The 23,509-nt window shown below is 38.5% G+C and overlaps 1 protein-coding gene across 14 annotated transcripts in view; it reads left to right on the top strand.

Moving 5' to 3' along the window:
* Nucleotides 1-23,509, top strand: part of ARL15 (ADP ribosylation factor like GTPase 15) — a 262,518-nt gene that overhangs the window by 33,069 nt on the left and 205,940 nt on the right. The window contains exons 1-4 of one of the 14 annotated variants that reach the window (XM_068177299.1): nt 3,400-3,531; nt 12,408-12,423; nt 14,271-14,360; nt 14,953-15,009. The exons of 7 other annotated variants lie outside the window; for them this stretch is intronic. In XM_068177299.1, coding sequence (XP_068033400.1) covers nt 14,956-15,009 — 54 coding nt within the window. In that variant the 5' untranslated portion in view covers nt 3,400-3,531; nt 12,408-12,423; nt 14,271-14,360; nt 14,953-14,955. Of the gene's footprint in view, nt 1-3,273; nt 3,532-9,060; nt 9,085-9,774; nt 9,879-12,407; nt 12,424-14,270; nt 14,361-14,952; nt 15,010-23,509 lie in introns of those variants that run through there. 6 more of the 14 variants (XM_068177300.1, XM_068177298.1, XM_068177302.1 and 3 more) reach the window with 6 other exon arrangements.

The following is a 23,509-nucleotide window of genomic DNA, read 5'->3' as shown; positions in this document are numbered from 1 at the left end:
TACCATGTAATTTGTCTTTTTAAAGAATGACATTATTCTCATGCGGCAAAGTGGTTTAGATTGTCTCAGTCACTGATGTGCTACTGGGTGTTTTTGTTTTAGGGAACCTGAACCTTTTGTAAAATACCCAGTTTTCACGTCATTCAAACCATGATGTGCCAGCACTATACCTATGTACATCTACTGGATGAATAACAGCACTGCTTTCTGCAGGACTTCTACACAAGCATTATTTTGACAGAATCTATTTAACTAATGAGACCGGAAATTAAAGCAATATGACTAAAAGATGTACTACAATATGCCTGTCATTCAAGTTGTTTTCCAAGATAATGCTCACTAGACAATTTGTCATATATACAGCTGGCTATGCAATTCCAAAGACTATACTAATTCCATTCAAATATGTTTGGAAATAGGCATATTCATTAGTATTTACATTTTAAATTCCCATTTTGCTGATATCTATTAAGTAACAAAGACACCTTTATGTCAAATCCACCACCAGAGTTTGCTAACTGCTAGTGCTACAAATGCTTGAATTTGTTAGGTGCTACTCTTAGGTTAAAATGTTCAAACTCATTAAATTGCACTGACAGAAGCAGTGGCTGATAGAATGTTGTACTCAGCATTCTCAGGGTCAAAGTCTGAGTCCCAGATAGATTATTTTTCATACAAGTTTACAGAAAATTATTCTTGTGACAGGATTTCACTGAAGATAAAGTTGTGCTTCTGTGCATAAGCTCTCTTCCATTTTTGGAACCAGACTAATTACCTCACAGCCAACACATGACATTTGCTCCAATTAAATACTTTGATCTCTTCCTTCCTATCTTGATGTACGAGTTCCTGCTGACAAGCTTTTTAATGAAGATAACTAACACTGCATTAGGTATATATTCCAATATGAAACTGAACTTCATTTTAGATGAAAGAAATCTTACAGGACTTAATAGAAAAATCTCAGCAGCATCATGACTGCTATGTAGGCTGGAAGGCATGTATTATAGGACTTGTATTCTGCTTACATTCTGCTATTTTCAATGTTAATCTCTACTTTATGTAATAAAATTAATGTGTCATAAGTCTATGCAATGGCCAAAGGAATAATGTGTTTATAGTGAACAGAAGGCCTAATACATAAATTTAAGCTTGGCTTCTCTTTTGATCAAATTTGTGGGATTTTCAGCATATACATGAGAAGTTTCTTGATTTTTTAAATCTGATTTTGTGTTCAGATCATGAGGTCTTGTTTATAAACTAGAAAGAAAATCACATTTATAAAACAGAATAAACATTTTTCTTTGGATATATAAACACACTGCATCTTCATAATCAGATCTATCAGCTTCGTTTAAAACAGAGGGGTCTTCTAGCTCTTTTTCTCCAGATGTACATCCATGCTAAGTAACTAAACTAAACTACATCTGAGAAATGTTATTATAACTCATGGCTACTTTCAGAAATTCTACTAGCTTTGATCATGATGTCTGTCCAGGTTCAAATACCCTTCCCATTATTTTCCAGTAGCTGAACTGAATCTTCCTTCTTGCAATGAAAGCCAGTTACTTCTTTTCCTATCAGAGCAGCATCTCTGCAGCAACTCTCTAGATTCATAGATTCTACTTTCTTCTCAGAAGAAGAAATAATTCCCAGTCCTTTCCTATTTGTCTCACAGGAAACAGTTCTGAAATATCTGCTTGTTCTTCATGTTCTCATTTCAGTCACCCTTCATTTAGAGAAGCACGAAAGGGCAGCATGTATCAAGAATAAAAAAGAAGAAATGAAGGGTTTTAATTGTTAAGGGGAAAGCAGTGCAAAATGTTAAAAATCACATATGATGACAGAAGTATGATGAAATTAGTTTCTTGCAGCTCCTGTGTTACATTATTGAGAGGCCTACTTTATCCACCCCTGTAGTGGTTAAAGTAGTCTTTACACAGTAGTTCCCCCTGTCAAAAGGACATTTCAGGACCAAGAGACAGTTGCCAGAAATGTCTGTGACTACATGAAAAAACAGCCAAAATGCTGAATAGCAGGAAGGGCCAGGCCTGTATCCCCCCCTCCACCCATTACCTATTAAAGTACTAAAATTTGTGAACTTCTAAATGATTAAAAATAATAAAAAAATGTACCTAATTCAGTTGCTATGCAGATGTATTTGATATTGAATCCCAAAGTAAAGTAAGGACTGCCAAAGGAATAAATTTTTTTCTAGACTAGATGTATGAGGAAAATGAATTATCCTTAGGCAAGGTGTGTTTTGGGCACAAGGGGAACATCTTACCAACACTCTCTGGATATAGTAACTGAGACTGTCCACAACAACTGAAACTGTCCACAATTAGTTACAAAATTCAGAGCAGTAATTGTAATTTTCGTTCTCCCACCCCAGTTTACTAGATGTAAGTGAATTGCTCACCAATATCCTTAGAAATATTGATTTCTTGTTGCTCCTGGCTCCTCATTTACGCCTGTTTTCTTCTAGCTTCTTACCAATTCTCCTAGTTAAACTACACTCTGTTTTTTCCCTTATTCTTTCACTTGATGCATCATTTTTATATTTCCTATCCCACTATCACAGACATGGAGAAGTTTCCTTCCATTTCTCCAGGAGTAAGGCATTCCTAATAACATCTTAAATTTGTGGAAAAGCATCCAGGTTAGGATGTCAGGTTGCAGTACGAGACATGGGCCTTGCTTTCACGGGTGCTTAGGGGAACCATCACAGAATCAATGAGATTGGGAAAGAAACCTCTGAGATCCAATCTGTGACTAAACACCACGACCTCAACTAGGCCATGACACTAATTGCCGTGTCCAGTCTTTCCTCAAACACTCCCAGCAATGGTGACTCAGCCTCTCTGGGCAGCCCATTCTGGTGTCTAAGCACCCCTTCTGTGAAAAAAATCTTCCTGATGTCCAACCGAAACCCCGCCCTGGGGCTGCTTAGGACCATCTCCTCTCGTCCTGTCACTGGTAGCCTGGGAGGAGAGGCCAACCTCCACCTGGCCACAGCCTCCTTTCAGGCAGCTGTCGAGAGTGATCAGGTCTCCCGTGAGCCTTCTTTTCTCCAGGCTAAACACCCCCCTCTGCCTCTGCTACTCCTCCCGGGACTTGTGCTGCAGTCCGTTGCCCTTCTCTGGGATCTCTTAGGCTGTGGGACAACAGAGCCCCGAGAGCCGCGGCTGCAGCGCTCCTACGCCTTTAAGGGCGGCCCGGCCGCGCCCCCACGTGTGCGATCAGCTGACGGCGCGTCCCGCCCCGGCCCCGCTCCCTCCGCCGCGAGGTGCGGGCGGCAGCGCGGCTCTGACAGCGCCGCCGGGGCAGCGCCCGCGCCCCCCGCCCGCCCCCGGCGCGCCCGCCCGGCCCCTCCGCGCCGAGCGCCCCGCGCCGCCGGCCCCGCCGCTTCCCCGCGCCGCCGCAGCCCCCGCTGGCCCAGCGCCGCTGTCAGCCGGGCGGGCGACCGCGGCCCCTCCGGAGAGCTCGGCAGCACGGCGCTCGGCGCCACCCCGGTACATGGATTACCTGGTAGGTTCCCGGCGGCAGCGGACCGTCGGACATTTTACTGAGCGGCTGGGGCGGCGTCCGCGGCGCGACGGGCTGTGGGGGGCAGCCCGGGGCCGGGGGCAGCCGGGTCCGGCTGCGCTGCCGCGCCCGGCCCGGCGGGCTGTTAACGGGCGATAAAGCGGCCGAGCCCCGCTCATTTGGCCGCTATTAGGTTGCTAAAGCCGTGACCCGGGTCGCTGTTTTTTTTCCTAAATGCTGGAGCTTAGGGCATGCTTCAGTGAACTAAATTGCTACCGCGGACGGGATCAGCCGGGAGCGCCCGGGCAGCTGGTATTCGGGGGTAGTGTTTATGGCTCTTTAATGAATATTGGCTTCATTCGTCTGTGAAAGATCGTTTCGCGGGCGTGCACCTCAGCTGGGATCGTGGCTGGTGTTTGCACTCGCCCGCGCACCCTCGGCGGGCAAAAACCCTGTGGCACGGCTGGCTAGTGAGCAGGTGGCTTTGTTTTAGTATGGTACCCGCTTACCTGGTCTTTTCAGCCTAGCAGGGAGGGGGGCGTAACGAGCACATCCCATCGCTCTAGTCCTGTTGGCATCCCATTGCTCCAGTCTTGTTGCTTCGAGCCCAGTGCTGTGAACTGGTGCCCGCTCCTTCACCGTGAAGTGCTGCGAAGCGTCAGCTGGGGCAGTGAAGAGCAGGCATCTTCTGGCCATCCCTGCTCGTTGTTGGTGTCAAGTGCGACCAGGAAGTATTTGGAGTCAGAATCTTGATTCTGTCATTTATACTTTTTCACTCGGGATGCTCACGGGTGTAGACTTTCAAGAGAGGCTCATCAAATGCAACAGAATCTCAGTGGATGCTCTTTATAATGAACAGAATATTTGCCTTGCTGAGATGAAAGCTGCATATAGTGTCTGGCTTTTCCATTTCTGGCAGCTAACTAAACCAGAAATAACGTTAAATTAATACTTCACTGATCTTGTGTCTATGGAGCTAAGATTTATTTTGGTTTATTGAGCCTTGCAACTCCCAAAAATGTTTTAGGCTTGCCCTTCTGAATTTGAATACTACAGAGAGACACTAGAAAATGAGTCCTGTGTGGCAGAAATGGTAGGCAGACTTCTCTTTAACAACCTAGTTAATGAAATACTGATAATAAACTTGCTGGGTATCAAGTGCAGCCTCATAGCTCCTTGAGAGCCTAGAGCTGTTTCTGAGTTTGGTTTTTTTTTTTTTTTTTTTTCCTTTATAAACTTATGGCCAGATGAAACTGGCCATTCTGTACTTTTTCAAATGCTTGCATTAACCTTTGTGATTGCTACAGGCTGTTGTGTGGAAGGCCAACCACTCTGAGAACAATAAATTTAATAAGCCTTGCAAACTAAGAGCATGTTTTGCTAAAGGGGGGAGGGGATTAAATAGCTCAATTTTTTTTTTTTTTCTTCCCTGACTCTTATTCTCCAGCTGATCCTTTTCCTCCTTTTTGTTGTGTGGCCTTCTTTGGTGTCAGTTCTAGAAAACCTCATAGATCATGCAGTTCAGGCACCTCAGAAATTCTGCTGTAACAAAAAAAAAAAAAATGATGGTGAGTTAGGCAACTAGTTGTGAACACCTGTTTTTGGCTTGTTGTCACAGTCTGCCCTGGTGTAAAGATGGGCCTACTCTTTTTCTATGCAAGATTTGAAGTTACAGTGTGAACGTTATGCTATGGCTGTAGAACAATTGTCTCATTATTTCCATAGCAAAAAGAGCTGTACATTTTAAGGAATTTTGTGTTTTGTGCATTTGTGTTGGGTTCTTGCATGTACATGGGCATGAAAACACAAACAGAAGGTCCCTTTGCTGGATCCTCATGTTGGGTACCTGTGTTGCAGCCTGCAGCCAGTGAGGTTTTCTCCTGTGCTTGCAGTGTGAGGCAGAGAGCAAAGGATGAGTTGTTTCCTCTTGCAGTAGTGCTGAGACAGAATATTTGACAGAGTTTTGGTTATCAGTGGGGCTGAGTGAGGGAGTGTAGTGGAAGGAGGTGAGGACAGATGAGGTCAGGTTTGTTGCTGCATGAACTTGGGGGGTCAGTGCATCTCCACAAGGAGTTTACCCTCAGCCAGCTCTTCCCAAACTTGCATAGAAAGGTTCTTTTCCTGATTTTGACTGGATAGGACCTACATTGATGGAAATGTCTTTTTTCCTTTAAGAAGCAGATAATAAGAGGTACTGAACATCTGAAACACCTTGCAATGCAATCAGGTTATTGAAAGCATTCGAAACCTTCTCAGAGTAAAGTCAGTTGGAGCCAGCTTAGCCTATGGCCTGAAACTTTTATGGGCAGATACCCAGAACCTGAGTAGTGCCTTCCCTACTTAGAATGTGATCCTTAATTTATGGCTAATGCCATTTGATAATAATTTGGTACTACAAGAGTATCTTCTGTGATGCTCTGGAATCTTTCTGCAGTTTTACATTGTAACAAAAAAGTATCACTGGCCTCTGTATCTTTGATAGCTAGAAAAGACTCTTCAGCCTGGTGCCTTTTTTATTTCTGTGTTGATACAATTATGACCTTAGGAGTGGAGTGTTTTTTTTTTTTTTTTCTTTTTAATCAGCACAGCTAAGCCAAGTCTAACCTCTAAAAAAGAATACATCTTTTCTCAGAGGCACTTTTTACTTACATGTGTTGTTCTCCTTGCATTTAGTTAACTCTTTTAAAACATACTATGTGAACACAGGTAGATTTGTAGGTTTTTGTGACTGCATAATCTAGGATACTGTCTGCAACCTTCTTCAGCTTCATTCTTGCTACATTATGTGTGGAAGGATTTTAGTGTATTCAGAGACTTGTGTTGGTTGGCCTTTGTTCAGCAGACTATGCTTAATTTAAGAAGTTATGCCATGATGCATCTTGTGAAAAGCATGGCATGTGACCAGTCTTACAGTTCTTGCTTGGAGAACTTGTGGAGAAACAATAACAATGCTTCAGTTTTTCTTATGTGCTGCAATTACAATGCAGATTTTAAGCTCCTGAGTAGACTTTCACAATACACTTCTTCAGTGGCATCCTCTGCACTAGATTAAGTTCTTACATGCTTCTGTTCAATGTATCAGCCTGATCTGTGTAGAATTTTTAAAAACCGCTTGAGAAAGTGGTGTAGAAATTTGAATCTGTCTCTTCACAAAAAAAGGTGTTATATTTGCTTAAGAGGTTTATAATAAAAATTGATAACCTGTTTAATTTTGTATTGTTAGCATTTTTATTATGATAACTTATCCATAAATTATATCCCAAGATACTATGTATTATCTTAGTTGTAGATAAAAATATTTCTTAGGCAGGTATTGAAGAGCATATTCTGACCTGAAATGGAAGATAACTCTTCTTGAATGATAACTGCATCAGCTTTAGTAATTTTTTTTCCTTTTTTTTTGGTCCTTTTTCTGAGGAGTTAAACAGGAGCATGGGTTCTGCAATGTCAAGAAAGTGCACACTCCTAGTGTGCTAGAATTTTTGTTGCTTTGTTGGAGATTGGTTTCTTTTAACTTTAACAAGTTTGGGTGGGTTCTTGTTGTTCTTTGTACACTTGTTAGCGGACACAAACTATTCTGCTCCAGTATGCATGCACATGAAATCTAAAATTTGGTAAGTTTTTCAGTAAATTCAACTACATTTTCAAATTTTAGATGAATAGGTGAATAGGCCTTGAAGTGACTTAAGAGGTTCTGCTTTGTTTCTGAACAGTCTTGACCTCACATTCTAGATAGTTAGTGTTCAAAGTCTTAGTTGGGGAAAGCTGCATAATCCAAACTGGTGTTCTTACAGTCTTAGGTGATACTAAAAAAAATTAAATGTTTTTGAGCAACCTTTCTTTCTTGGGCTGCTTACTTTTAAGAGCTTTAAGTAGTTAGAGTCTTTAATTTAATTGGACAGATTATATTCAGAAAGTGGCAATATGGGATAGATCAAGATCACTTAGTGATTCTGGTATACTTCAGATCCTGTCTTTCTGTAAGAGTTTTACTTCACCAAATCTTTGTAAACCTGTACATGCTTTCCTTTGAAGAAGGAAAAATGGGTTAAGGTCCATACTAGCAACTCTGTATTTTTCTTCTGAGGCTCATGTGTGATTTGGATACATTGCCTGCAACATGAGCAGTCCTCTTGCTGTTTGCTGAACACCCCTCTCATAGGAATTCTGTCTTTTGTCACATAACAATAAGGATTGTTTGGGCTCTATGTTGACTGTGTTATCAGCTATAACAGCCTTGAAAATTTACACCTTTTGTAGAGCACAAGGGCTTCTATTTTATTATCCTCCCTTCAGTTTGGGAAGTTGATTAGACACAAGTCTAAGAGTTCTGACAGTTGTTTCAAAATAAAGATATAGCTGAATGCAGGGAAGAAAACAACAGCTGTAAGGTGCATGTAACTGTATTAGTGTTTGGACCAGATGCAAATCTTTTAATTGAAGGAGGTAATGCTTATGGTTGTAGGTTTGCATTGCAGAGTGATCACAGATGACTTGAATTTAATATTTTTCAAATGAAACCAGATGGAAAGGTTTACTTCACTAACGGGTTTTTACACCACAGGCCTGGATCAGAACTAGTGTCTGAAGTATGTAGTAAGAGTACTTGGTCTTCAATTCCAGCTCTTGCTATGTACTACCACACCACGTTGCTCTGCAGTGTGCTGCTTCTGAATTCTTCAGTCAGACATCCAAGCTTTAAGGCAACATGGCGATGAATTTCACAAAAGGTTAGAAATGCAAGCTTTTAGTAAGTGAGAATATCTGCATTTAGTAAGGACAAAATATTCCTTCTAATACCACATGCCGATTAACATTTTTGGCTTGTTGTCAGTATCATCATCTCATGTTTTTTAATTCTGCCAGCTTGTAATGTTTATTTTTTTAAACAGAGTTCTGAAGTTTTGTGATTGTGTGAGGATATTAGCTCTCCATTAATAAAAGAAGCATTTTTAGTTTAGTTTAAAACCACAAATGTGGGCCCAAAGAGCTGTAAAGCCCTAGGAAAAAAAGCCACAACAGTATTTAAAATCTTGTGCTTCTTTGTGTTTTGGCTTGTGCTGCTCTGCAGTATGTTGGTTTTGCTGTTTTTCGCTGTGTGTGCAGGATAACTTTCTGAAGTGCAAACTGTCTGACTGTGACTATATAAAAGTCCTTGTGGACATAAGTAGGGTATTTGCAATCTATTAAAAGATGGCTCATCTCATGTCAGAGCTCTTCAGCGTACAGAATTTATTTTTTCTCTCTGACAACCTGGTAAGGTGACTAAATTAATTGCCAGTGAGTGTGTAAGTTCCTTCTATCTGAGGAAGAGACACAAAGCAGGAAATGTAGCTGACAAGTGCTCTTATGCTAGATGCAGCCCTGTCCTAGAGCTTTGTTGCTTAGAAGAACAAACAGTAGGAAGAGCATGAATCTTTGATGCTCTGCTATATGTTTTGGTGGAGCAACAGAAGAAAAATTTGTTCACAGGACCCACATTAGTTTTTGGCATTGGAGAGTCTGAGTAAGCAAGATGGCATCCAAGATCCACTAGGAGCTGTTGATATGGGGGAAGTAAGTTTGCAGATTTCTTTTTTTTATTATGACTTGGAGCTTTTGTATGGAAGAAACATCTGTTTACCATATTTTATTAGCTTTTACAATAACTACTGCTTAGTCTTCCTTTATATGATTTTTGACTCTAATAGAGGTGAAAAACTTAAAAACAATTAAAAATGAAGCAATAATTTTGTAATCTGTAATAAAAATTTCATGATAAATACAAATTAGCATTGAGAGCACAGCTCTGGCAGTGGATAAGAGGAAAAAGTGAATGCAGAGATGACAAGGGAATTTCATGTTTGTGTTTAGTTGCAAATGCTTTTGATGGGCTGATGCAGAGACAACTATTAAGAATGTGTATTGAACCCAGGTAAAAATCTAGTACCTCTTTTGATACTCGTAATAAAATGGCAGATGAAATTCAGTGTTGATATATGCAAAGTTGCGTATATTTTTAGAAGAAGTCACATGGCAGTACAGATGCATGGATAGGCCCTAAAATACCATCAGTACTCAGGAAAGGGAATGAGGATCCTTCTTTAAAATGTCATCTCAACCCAGACATCTGTCAACAAATTTAGAATATTAAGAAAGAAAAAGAGGGAAAGATCTCATTTTTACACTGCTTAAATATAAGCATTCTGCATTTCTGGTTGCATGATCTCAGGAAGAGTATTGAAAAACCAAAGAAAAGTACAGAGAAGGATGATGTGGTAATTGAAGAAAAGCAATTTCTTCCAAACAAAGAGAGATAAGTAGTTACAGCTCTTCAGTCTGAAGAAAAGACAGGTGACTGGTATGAGGAGGTAATATTCTAGATGTCTTTGAAATCAGAAAGAGATTAGGCAATAGGCAATTTTTCCCATATAGAAGAACTCAAAATTATAATCTAGGAACTCTGTTTTCATGTGAGTGTAGTTGAATTCTCGCTTGTGCAGTAATGTTAGGAATGTGAAAATGAGTAGACCAGGAATTTGTACAGTGTCTTCAAAGACAAGTCCATTGTGGGTGAGTATTAAACATGATGTTCAGATATGATGGTAGGAAATCCTGAAGTTGTGATTACTGGAACATAAGGATAGGTCCATGAGGTATGATTCCCTGGATATCCTGATTCTTTGCTGTGGACTAAAGATAACCATTATTCCTCCTCATTGAGGAGGAATCTAGAGTCAGTTCTGGAATGGGAAATTGCAGTTAGAAAATTGAGATATTCTGAGGGGTGTCCAGGAGTGCTGTCCGGTGTAATCAGAATTTCATTGACTGCACAGGAGGTGAGACATTTTAATTCAGAGGTATTTATGAAGATACTTAATCTGCTCCAGGGACACGTAGCTAACAGATTCCTTCTGCTTGAAAGTACTGCCTTGATGTATGAGGAAAGGCTATTGGCTTTCTGACATCTGTGTTTTAACAAATATGTAACTTTTTATGTAAGGCTCACAATACTGAGTGAACCCGAAACTGTATAGACAACCTGTGTAAAGAGATGATGCACTCTACAATGAGTGATGTCTTTTCTCAGTGCTTTCTTCTTGCCTGGAAACTTGCATAATTTCATGTTTCAGCAAGACTGGAGAAAAGATCCAGAATTCTTGAGAAATGTCTATGCTTTTCTTGCAGCTATTAATTTTCTGCTGGCTAATTCGCATCTGTCACTGCCTGAGCCACTGCAGTCCTGGAAACAGTCATGGAAAACTGTTCTACTGAGAATATTGCCTAAAAGAGAGGAGAGCATTGTTCTCTGGTGCATCCACTTGATTACTTTTTATGATGACAAGAGAGTTCTTGGATCTACTCCTATTTCCTGTTCACATATCAGTGCTTTTCCATCAACATCAGGTTTCTTCTAGACTCTAAATTGAGATTTATTTTTCTAATGATTAGGTACAAGAAGATTGGTATTTTAGAAATCTAATTATTCAGCATTAAAGGAGAATATGAAAATATTTTCTGTGTCTTTTATCCCTGAGAACAGTATTAAAAAGAATTCAGGGATTTTAAATTAGCAATGTTATTAATAGAATGTGCTAGAGGGCTGTGACATCTTGTGCGGAAAGAGGAGCCTTGGAGTTGGAGTTCAGTACACAAGGTTAGCAAACAGCAGTTCTGGTCAAAGTTCCTGCTACCTTTACTGTAGTGTCGTTGTGTGTGCTTTTGGGTACCCACATGTTCCTTACAACACATAAGCACTGAGTATTTGATTCAGGGTTCATACTTAAAGGTACCTTAAAACCTGCATATTTTATACACTTGTATTGCTAATTTTTTGCAATTTTATACACTGAAAAATATGCAGATAAGAAAAGAGGTGGAAAAACTTCTGCCTGGAAGATCCAGCAATTCCAAGTGATTACTGGATTGTATAATTTCATTATAAATGAGCAGAAGTGTGCCTTGATCTTAAGTGTATTAAAGAAACATATCACCAGAAAAAAACCTTCTAACATCTTCCTTTTCTTGTTTTGCTTTCTGTTTTTGTGGTCTTGGAGCTGTATTCAGTGCTGTGATTTATTTAGGTTTATGTCACAGCAAGTTGAGGTTGAGGTGAGTATTTCTGCGGGGTGGCAGAATTGGCTGGCTCCTGCAGTTCTGTCAGGTGTTGAGCCTTTTGGTTCTTTCCTGAGAACTTGATTAGGATCACCCTCCCCTTTTGCCCATCAAGGTTCTTGAGGCTAGTGCTTGCAACTCAGTGCTTGAAGTCATCAGTTGCAGAACATGCTCTAATTAATCTTTTCAAAATCTGGTCTCTTGTAAATATTATGAGTAAGGATTTAATATTGTATTTGCTGACAAAATAGATATTTAAAACAATGGCTTTGTGAGTTGCAGAATGTGTGCCTGTGTCAGAGCTGAATGAGATTTTTTTTAAACACCAAATACTGAAATTGCTTTGTACTGATAGCGGAATACTTGAAAAAATGGACAGAGCAGATGCTGGTTGTGAATTGATTGTTGCGCGGCTGCAGGGCAGGCATCTTTCTAAGCCATTATAAACAGCCACATTTTTACAAGGTATGATTAAAATAACAAAGTCTTGGGTGAATAGGAAAGTTAGCCATGAGTTTGCTTTCCAGTAGGAGAAATTATTTAATGTTTTTGAGATGACCCTTTGCATAGGCAGAAAAGTGCTTTTTGGCAGAGATGCATGCATATATTGTTTGACATATTTGATCTGATGACTCCATTTTTTGCTTCAGACGTGAAATCACATCTGTGAAGAATTAGTCTTTGTAGAATTGTGTCAAACAAGGTATCTTTCATAGTATTTGTAGGTATATTTTTACTTTTTTTTTTCCTTTTATTTTCATGCTTGCCGTGTAAAATCCTTTCAGAAAGCAACAATAAACTGTAAGTAAATTACTGTGTAAATTTTCAAACAATTGTTTTGTTGCCCAGTTGTATGGTCCCAAGTGAGTTGCACAACCGGAGTAATGAAAGATTACAAGTATCAAGAATAAACTCCCCATTGCAGCAACAGATTATCAACTGTATCTTAATTCGAAGTGGTCGGACTAATAGTCTGAAGGATAGTGTCACTAAACTTTTAATTATTTAAATCAATTCTTGTCACTTTTTCAAGGATTAAACTGAAATACTTCTGGGGAGGGAATGTAAATTTTCAGAAGAAAGGAGAGGTGAATATAAAAGCTATTAATAGTAGTGTTGAATTTAATGACCCTTTTTACCACAATAGAATATAGTTTATAAGCATTATCTTGGAGGCTTGAGGAAGGGATTATCTGAATATTTCACTGGGAAATGCATAAGGGAAACATTAATCAGTACTGTATGTGACAGAATTCATGCTTTGTAATAATTAAAACAGCCAGTGGTTTCAGACTGTTAACAGTAGCAAATCCAACAACGGGTAAGTTAAAGTAACATGGGATGTAGGTTGTTTTATACTGCTGAAGCAGGGATCTGCAGGACTTGCTGGAGAATTTGAACTGCAGCTTAGTTCTCCCAGTAATGCATAGCCTGGAAGTTGTGAACAAAAAATAAGAAAAAGAAAACAATTTATAATGCTGTACTTGTCTAGAATAAAAGCAAACTGTATACATGGAGAAGCTATAATGGTTTGCTGCTGCTGCATGTTTACTTCTCTTGCAAGCTGAAATAATAATTTACTTTGTACATAAAGTTGTGTCTGCCAGCAACATAGATTCTGCCAGGATACTGAAAATGCAAATCATACAATGTATCATCCGGTGTTTAAGTATGGGCTTAAATTGCCACAGACCAAGGTTAAACATTAGGAAACTTTCTAGTAGAGAGGGTAATGAAGCACTGGACTAAATTGCTTGGGGAAGTCATCCATCCCTGGAACCTTTGGAACAAGGTCTGCAAATACTGTCAAGAGGGGTATGGTTTATGACCCCGCCCCACCACTTTGTGTAACTGTAGAATTTCTTGAAGTCGGTTCCTATTTCTCTGTCAATTTTTTCTTTCTAGGAGAAGCTCAGATCACAAGAGATTGACTTGGATGTTTGGTCTTAAAGCTGAAAAAAAAAGCTCCTTAAACTGAAGTGGTGTTTCAAGTCAGCATCTCCTTATCATTAATAGCATGCTAGATTACTTCCAGTAAGAAATGAAAATCAGTTGTGCTATTGAAGCTTGTTTTCAAGCTGTTTGAAAACAGCTTGAAAGCTGTTTTTGTGCTGTGCTTTTTGACTTTCAGACAGTTCAGTGAAATACTGTTTGTTTAAAATTTAGATATAACAGTTAACAGCAAAAGAAAAATGTTGCTACACATATTTTTTATTACTTGTAATTAATAAGATCTGTTGTTCTAGTTTTTTTTTTTTAAATCCCAATTCCAATTAAATGGGTATTTCAATTCAATTTTTTTTGAAGGGAGGGAGAAATTAGAAAGCAGATGCTGAAAAGATATTTTGACTGGTATGTTTGAAATCTGTATCATCCAACACTTTATCTTAGATAATGTGTGAACTTTTTAAACATGTAATGAAAATGTTCTGCCTGGAGGCTTTAAGTTTTGTCTTTCAAATACCTTATATAAAGTAATTCCTTAATTACTCTTCTGAATAAATAATTGTAAGCTTAGTTTATTTTACATATTTGTATAGGAAATATGGCAAACATACAGTAGTTTTTATTTTGGTGTTGGAAAGCTGCATTTATTTCCTGGCTTTGTTGTGCTAATTAAAGAAGGTGTTTTTCATCTGTTTCATCAGAAATTCGTAGTCCATCCTCAGCCTCTCTGGTGACTGCAGAAGACATAGAATTGTGGCATCACAGGAGATTGGAAGTTGAGCAAGTTGAGGGTAAAAACTTTTAATATAATTTTTCCCAGCTTAAGAGCAGATTAAATAAAATGTTCAATTTTCATGTTCTACTTCAGAAAACTAAAGCAATAAGGCTCCAGAAATGTGCACACGTTAAATTATATGCATTACTCTGGTATATAGAGGAAGACAGTTTCAGTGATGGTGAAGGGAGAGAAAAATATAAACACAGAAGCTCTTTACAGTCCACTAAGAGGCCAAAAAGCACTCCATTAAAATGATTCTTGCATATTGTTTTTAAATCAGCATAGATAAAAATAAATGAGACTGAAAGCTTACATGCAAATCGTTAATGTTGTGTGCAGGTATTTTTGGGATCATTAGATAATTTGAGACCTATAATAATATACTGAACTAGTGAGTGTGAAGGTGTTGACGCCTCTACACTTATCTGCTTCTGTATGAAAGGTAGTATGCATCTGTATAACCTGAATTTATATAGCATTTTTCTAAGATTGTTTAATACAGCCTTGAAGAAGGTGTTTTTTTCAGGGGAGAGGGGAGAGATGGGAAGAAAAGTAGTTCTTAATAAATAGCATTCTTTATAATATCTTTATTTTAATTCCTTTAGACTATGTCTGAATGTATCCAGCTCTCATTTGCTGTTTGTAGAATTGGCATTTACACGGTAAGGCAATGTTCTAACTAAGTATTTTTTGTTAGTGTTAATGCCATTTGAGTGAAAAGAAGTTACTTAATTTTTTTAGGATTGGATTGAAGTAATGCAGATAGCAAAAGGGATTTGTCAAGCTAGTTTGCATAAAAAAAGTACAGTAGGTTTTTGTTCTTTCAAGGATTTACTAAAACCAGAAGAGAAGAAGTATCTTCCACTTCAGTTAAAAAAAGGTAAAGAAAAATTCAGCCAGCCTCTTGAGATGTAAGAAAATTTAGAATTCATGGGCATCAGCTGCTGAAAATTCTTGCGTAATGTAATTGCGTGAGGGTTTATGCACATTTGCCATTAAATATCGATGATGTTTGAGTAATGTCACATATTAAAACATGTTAGCTAAATGCACATATTTTAAAATTTGTCAGGAGACCCTTAGCATTTTGGAAATGCTTTTAAGTTAAACTTAGCAAACCTTATATAAAATAAATTAGAAGTTTACTTCAATTATGTATCCCAAATACGGTAGCAATTTTTTTTCTGCTCCCAGTTGTTCTAATTAATGATGAGAACAGTTAGATGAATGGTTTTGTAGAAATTAACTTTAATTAATACAATAATGTAGTGTAAACAGAGCTTACACAATGTATAAGACTCAATTGCTCAAATCATACTTCATATCCTGGAGCTTTTGGAGTGGGAATGCTGCTCCTAATGTTAACACTTTTCAGGAAGAAGCCTGGAACATACCACTTCATACAGTCAAAAGTGTAGGTGAGTTTTGAACAACAGTGATGAGGGCTGTGTGCCATCAGTAAGTCTTACTTGAGGACAGAATCTCAAAGCTTAACATATGCTTAACATGTGTTCACAGAATTTGGTTCCAGGTAGTATTTAATATCTGCTTGAGGTTTTTTTTCTCATGACATTTGCCTGCTTTCTGTTTTCAACATCTAAAAGTCTTTTAAATGGTAGAAAAAGAAGAGTCAAAGGCATATTTCCTTATGGTATTTAAATTTCTTAGGACAACTTTCTGTATAAAAATTACTGTGTGATAAGAGTATACTATCTTAAGGATCAGAGAGGGTTACAGTCTGAGGTTTCAATGGCTGCAAGGTACTCAAATGGTCTGCTAGTTCTTTAGAAGGCTAGAGTAAGCTGCTCAAATTTATTTGAGGGAATGTCCAAGTATAAATATGTATTACAGACCTGGGTATGAGAAGGTAAAATGTAGTACATCCTCTGACAGTAATCAGTTCTGTTTTAGTTTAAAATAGGTCAAGTGTTGTCTGTATACTAGAGTGCTCTGCGAAGTTGCGGTAGCTGCAGTTATAGTGACAGTTGAGTAACTGGTATCTCACTCTGACCTTTTGGGCAGCAAAATACTTAATTTTATCAAATGTTTTAAATTGCAAAATTAAACCAGCTTGCTTTATTAAAATGCTGAAAGGAATTGATTTCATTGACTGCTGGTACTTAAGGGAGGATAGTGACGAGGATGATGACTAGGCTTCAGAGCATCTGGAGATGCAGTGTTATGGCCACAGTGTACCGAGAAGGACATGCCTTGTAAAGTGCATTTGAAGGCTAAAATAGTTCCTTTAGGAAAATGCTAGCTGCAGAGGGTACTTGCTTACATAAAATGCCTGTCGCTGTAAAGGTGAGTTTCAGATGATCTGACTGGAGGGTAGGTTTGTACAATTTTGGTATCATAGTAAACAGAGAGGCCTGCTAAAGTGAGAGCTGTGCAGAAACACAGTGTGATGGTTTCTGCCTGTGCACCATAACCTGATTGTGCTTGTAACTGTCACTGGATTTGTTGCTTAGGTGTGTCAGAAGTCTGGCAGCTGTCAGGTATTGAGTGCTCCATACTGATGTCAAGAAGCAAACCTCCACAAAACTCCAGTTCATATTTCCCTTCTAACTAATTCCTTGGGTCTTGTGCTTTCTGCTGTGTGCTATTTTGCAGATTCAATTGATTTTGTTTATTAGCTGATTGATTTTTATCCAAATCTAAGCAGTTTCTCAGATGCCAGTCCTTAGCAGCACCATGTGTTCAGCTTGTACCGAGGTACTTGGACACTTCCTGTTCTGCATGTCCTCGTGGTACAGTGCTGCAAGTAAGGCTCTTAGTCCTTTGGACTACAGACATCTCAACTGTTAGTCTGTTATCAAGCTGCTTATCAGTAACACTATAAAGCACTCATTACATCAACTGTACTACACCATTAAATAGGCTTCCTGTTTTTATGGAATGTACAGATTATGGGAGAAGAGTTTATATGGTGATCTATGCCTTTAGTGAGGAGAAAACCTGTATCTTTGCAAGAATACAGGAGGAGATGTAATGCCTATTTCAGGTGAATTAACTAGATGAGATTACTTTTAAAGTGTATACCCTTGAAGAGAGGAAGAACAGAGCAGAGGTGGTTAATATGAAAACTGCATAGATATTTGTAGGGGTCTGAAACTGATAGATATTTCCATCTGAAAGGAAAACATTATCATAAACTCAAATTAAAACTTTTGGGATTAAGAAATCAACCAGACAATGAAAATAAAACTCAACTTGTTTCACATGGCTTATCTCAGAAGTACCAGTTTTTCACGTGCAAGTTTTTGCCTCTTCCACCATACTAGTGTCTGCATCAGATGTGTCAATTGGATGTGTGGGAGCAGGCAGATAAATTTGTGAATCTGCATGAAGACTGTAAGCATATGACAGCTTGTAACAAAGGCTATAATTTATTTCCTTTCTGTTTCTGATTTAATTTTCTTAGCCAGGTAAAGTTCCTGTTAAAATAATGATGGAGAATTCTACTTACATGAATCTCAGAGGGAAAGTAGTCCACATTTTTTTGTCTTGTAAAACAGATTTTATGATAGAACACTTGTCACCTTTATACTCCATCTTGGAAACAGTGTGTGTGATTGTGTGCATATATTCTGGAAGGTTCTGTGATACTCTGTAGTAGCCCTTGAGACTTTTTTCTTTTCATCCATTTGCATATAATTTTAAGCTTTTTTCAACAGGGCATTCTTTCTGTCCCTAACCTTTAAATGTGACTGCAGGAACATGCAAAATGTAATTTTCACATAACTTGTTGTTTTAGATAGAAAAACAAGGACAAAAGCCTCTACAGGGGTGAGAACCATGCAAAAATACCTGAGGAGGCCTAGTGGAAGCATGGTCTTTTACTGGTGTATATTAGAAGGAAAAATACTGGAAATGCATTTTTCTGTTTGAGGAAATTAGAAAGTAAGTTTTTCTTGGTTTCAAAATATGGCATCAGTAGATAAATAATTTTGTTTCAAAGCAACGCAAGGATAACAAAAAGCTCCCTGTAGCACTTTCTGCTTTCAAATGCGAGGTATGGCAAAAGGGATGCACTGTGGCAACATTGCATCAATGCTGGCATCTTCTTCCTGGAAATTATGAGTAACCAGTATCTTAGTTTTAGAAGCCTCTTAACTTGAATTTGAATGCAATGAGAAGTGGAAATAAATTTTGCATTACAGCTTTGCTTGCTATAGTTTGTATATGGTCGGTACAGTAAACGATGCAAATGTGCTTTTAGTTTTCAGGTTTACTTTGGACTTACTTACATTTGTCTTTGTTTATAATGATAAATTCATGTCTTGAAATGGTTTGGCTGGAATCAGCTGTTGTGCTAAGGAATATGTTGATGTTAGAACAAAACAGAAATAGCATTTACTTATGAAGTGGTGGAGAGGAAGCTCTTAAAAGAAGAGAAATCAACTAAGCCAACAACTAAAGGCAGCCATGAAATAGGAGGTAATCATGGGAACATGCCTGGGAGGTGCCTGGAGCCGGCCTGTGACTTAGAGTGTGGAAAGCTTCCTATGAGACTCTTCCCCTCCCTGACATGGTTTCTCATTGGAAAATACTAAGTTAAAGTAATAACAGTGTTCATATAGCATATCCTGTCTACTCCTCCCTTTCCCATGTCGTGTCATTGACATAAGTAGCAAAACAAAAGCACAAAAGTGCAGCAGGAAAAAGTCCTTTAATGTGCTACCCTTGGGGAAATGTAGATAATTCCATTCAAAGTCACCGCTGATATTCTGTGGATAGCCTATTGGAAAGGAAAGGTCTAAATGTTTTTAACTTCCAGCCTTAAATGAAAGGTACTTGCTATCACCCCAGTCTTGGCAGCGACTTGTGTTGGGTGGGACTGCGCCTGCTTTGTTGTTGCAAACTTGTAGTCAAGCTGCTTGAGCCATGCTAGTTGTGATTTTTGTTGCTACCAACCTAAACGGGAGAAAGAGGGGCAGACTGTCCTGATGCGTGTGTCACTCCCTGCATGTGAATGTTAGATACATTGTAGGTTTTGTACTATGAGCTGAGACTTTCTTTTCTACTTTTCCTGAAATAAAGGAACAGTTGTAACATTTTTTCGAATGAGGAAAGTAAAGACAGGTGAAGGGGGAGAGCATCAAGACTGGGCCAGGAGTGTGGATCAGAAGACAATTCTCTTCCCCTTTCTTTCCACTTAGTTCCTTGGTTAAAGTGAACTGTGCTGACATTGCTGAGAGTCTGTCCTTGTGGCCAGAGCTCATGTTACCTGCTCAAAGAGCTCAGCGACTTGGTGCAGCCAGTGCTGTTGCGACAGCATTGCTTCCCTGGGCTACTCAGTGACATACACTGGGTTTCCAGCTCTTTGAGAGCCTCTGACAATTAGTAATTGATTTCACTGGGAAAGGTATGGTTTGCCAAATTAGCCTGTTAATTTTTGTCAGAATCTCTGTTGGACAAACTTGCAAGTTGGAATAGAGCTTTGTCCTAGGTTAGGTACTTTATGAATACAGGTTTTGTTCCATCTGATTTGTCTCTACTGTCCATGGTTCCTCCCTGCTCTAGAGAACAGCAGTGTTGTTCCACAGGCCATTAGCTTTAGGGAGAACAAGAGGAAAAGCTCAGATCATCATTACAGAAGTCTCCAATCTTTTCTGTTCAGACAGGATGCTGTTCAATTTGCATTTATCAAAGCTTTGGGATTAGCTATCCTGTACATAAGTGCTGTTTTGCTTCTTCCCTTTTGGAAGTCAGGATTCCTAATCCTCATTCTTGCTGCCTGTCCAGAGAACAGTTGTGTAATGTGTTGTCAAAATGTTGTATTTTGCCTTCATGATGCTCCACGTGGAAAATAAACTATATTTCTTAGGCTCAAGTGATGCAGGAGGTGATGGTATGAGCATGGAATTTCTTTGATGGCCTCTGCTGAGCATCCTTTTTTGGTGTAGTTTGCAAAGTAGCCTCTTTAATTACAAAAAGAAAAGAAATATTTTAATTTAATACAGTAGGTTTAAAAGGTAATTTGTAAGTACATTGCAAAGTAAAAATATTCAAAATTTGGACAGTCTCCTATGAAAAAATTACCTGTTTGAAATCAGAGGTGCCCTCAGATTGTGGACTTTGAAAGACAGCAGGGGATTCAACTAATGTTGAATTAGTGGCAAATTGCAAATCTATTAGTTCACTGTATCATTTGAATTATTGAGCAGGTGAAAAAACTGCAAGTCGCTCTTCAGTGAAAGTGAATTTTTTCTTTCACGTTCTATAATCCTGTGGCTGGGACCATGCATAGCAATGAAATGTGCCAAAGAGCAAATTGATTTGCAAGGATTCCTGACTGAGCAATTCTAAGTTGTGATGAAAAGCAAGCTCCCTGTGATTATGGTCAAAGTTGCATGTCTTGCTTCTGTGCACATGCAGTCATATCCTCTGCCTTCTACAGCTGGATAAGTGAGAATCTAATAGGTGATCTGCAAGTGGAAATAGGGAGCAACAGTATTGTGTATCACTCATAGTATTTTGCATGTAGCTGCAGGGTTTTTTTATCGTTCTGGGTTTTTTAGTCATAATCTTGCCAAAAACTGTGTTGCTTTTGCATATGAGTTACAAAGTATTTGTTGTTAGTCTGTATTTACCTATAGCAGCAATTGGACAACCACAGAGCACTAGAACTTATGCTTGCAGGATAATTGCATCTTTTACAAGACTCCATATTACAGCAGATGTGGGAAAGGTTTGTTCTGCAGCTCCCAAACTTTTGTTCTGTGAGCTTGAAAATTGTATCTTAGAGTGAGAGAAGATTGCTTCTTCCTGTGAACATGCATGCACTGTATCCTGAGGCCATCAATGATAAGTTACTATTATGATTGCTACTGTAAATAGTTCAACTCTGTTTTCTGAAGACATCCTGTGTTTGTTCAAGAATAGGTATCTGCTAAGGGAAGAAGTCATACAAGTGGATAGTAAATTAAAAAAAAAAAAGGAAGTGTATCAAATGCCACAAAATTGAATCTGCTCTCAACTGTTTTTTTGGTGGAAAAACACTTCTATTTCTTACTATCACTACACGTATATCCATAGTGTTTTTAGTTTTTCTTCTCTCTCTAAAGTTGAAGATATTTGCCTAGGTGTTGAAGTTAGTTTTCAAAGTAGTTTGTTGAATATCTGTTGCTACAGCTTCTTTATAATTATAGTCTTCTGTCTTCAAAGAAGTTTAAGATTGTATTAGTGTGTAATTAAATCCATAAATGCTAATGGAAAGGCTGTTCTACAGCATCCTTTAGAGCCTTCTGGAGTAATTAATGCTTTTAGATCTGCCTTCTATTACAGTATTTGTATTTTGATAAATTTGATTATATTGCATACAAATCATAAAGCTAGTTATATTTTGTCATAAGAAAACTTTTGAGTGCCATTTCATTTTATGGCAAGGATTTATATAGTACAAAACTATACTGAACTTTTACTGTGTTTATATTGCTGGGTATTATATTGTTTAAGAATAGAAAACAACAGTGTTTAATAGATGTCATAAATTCATAGTATGATTCCACTCCTATGACTATATATACCTACATTTCAAAAGGAAGCTTTTAAGTAAGTAAGTGTTACTAGGATCTCAAATGCCATTTTGGCATAGACCTTTAGGAAATGGTAAAAATGTGAGAAGTGGTGTAAGAATATCTTTTGTCAGGGAAAGCAAAGCTACATACAGCTATGACATGATATGTTGTAACCAAGATTTTAAAATTCTGTTTCTGGTATTGTCACAATTGCCTGTGTCAATGCAGGCAAAAATATAGTACCTCTGCAGCAGTGTTTGTGCCAGGGCTCCCCAAACTTACAACTTGATTTTTTTAAGCTTTTTTAATGCTACCAGTGAATGTTCTAGATCTACCTTGTTTCACTCAATCCTTCTGGTGCCTTCAAGACCTCACTGACACAAATTATTTGTCAGGCAGTTATTTTATCATGGAATGTCCTGTGTTGGAAGGGACCTGCAAGGAACAGTGAGTCAAACTTCTGGTCCTGCACAGGACAACCCAAAAAATTCCAGCATGTGCATTTTCAAAATCCTTCTTCATTCACATACTGGGACCTTTACACATTTCAGAAAAATAACATTGGTGTATCTCCAGATACAATCCTGCAGAACTTCTCATCTGTAAGAGGCTTTTTTTAAAATTAGAGTAGGGAAAGCAGCAACAGCCAATGGAATGAAATGTCCCACTTTCTCCTCCTCTTCTCCAAATCAAATTGTAATTTAAGAGAGGGATACACAAGTCTGCTGTATGTTTCCTGGGCTTCCAGCTGGATGCTGATGACACAACTGAGAGTAACTGCTCAGTAGCATTTTCAAAACTTCATTTTAGCTTTGGACACATGCCGGCACCATGTTGAACAGATCCGTAATCTTCCAGTGATTTCTTTTTCAAAACAACATGTTTCTTCTTTTTCAAAGGCAATATGTTTCTGTGTTGTAGCTGGGACTTTTACAAGGGCGTGTTGTGATATAGGAAAAGGGGGAATGGCTTTGGACTGAAAGAGGACAAATTTAGGTTAGATATTAGTGAGAAATTATTTGCTGTGAAGATGGTGAGGTGCTGGTACAGGTTGCCGTGAGAAGCTGTGGATGCCCCATCCCTGGAAGTATTCAAGGATTGGTTGGATGGGGCTTTGAGCAACCTGGTTTAGTGAAACATGTCCTCAACATTAATAAATGTTGCATCTCAGGCAAAAAACCACGACCCATCTTTCTTATGTACCTTTGCCTCAAATTGCATTAATCATGGATTTTTTTAACCATTCTTTACACTGTAATGTAGCCAGACAACATACATTTCACCCTAATGGAAGATAATTATTTGTTCCCCAATTCAGAAAGTACACACACTTCCAAAACATGTGAGATTTTGTTTCTTAACCAGGTCCATGTTGTGTTATTGCTGTCTTGGGGATCTGCTTACTTAATTTAGTTGTCATCTTAGATTTTGTGGAAGACATTCCAGTGCAATTCTCTGGAATACATGTGTGTAAGTAATAACCCTTCTGTATAGAGTCATACCTAGAGGCCTGACAGGAGGTTGCTACTTTGTTCCATACTGATGCTGGTCTCTGCTGTGACAAGCAAGCTACAGGCAGGCAGGGATTACCACAAACACATCAGTGTATTGGGAAACCATGCAAGATCTTGCCACATGC

This window comes from Anomalospiza imberbis, chromosome Z (genome assembly GCF_031753505.1).
Source record: "Anomalospiza imberbis isolate Cuckoo-Finch-1a 21T00152 chromosome Z, ASM3175350v1, whole genome shotgun sequence".
NCBI lineage: Eukaryota > Metazoa > Chordata > Aves > Passeriformes > Viduidae > Anomalospiza > Anomalospiza imberbis.
The sequence above is the reverse complement of the archived record's forward strand: the minus strand, read 5'-3'. Positions and strand labels throughout refer to the sequence as shown.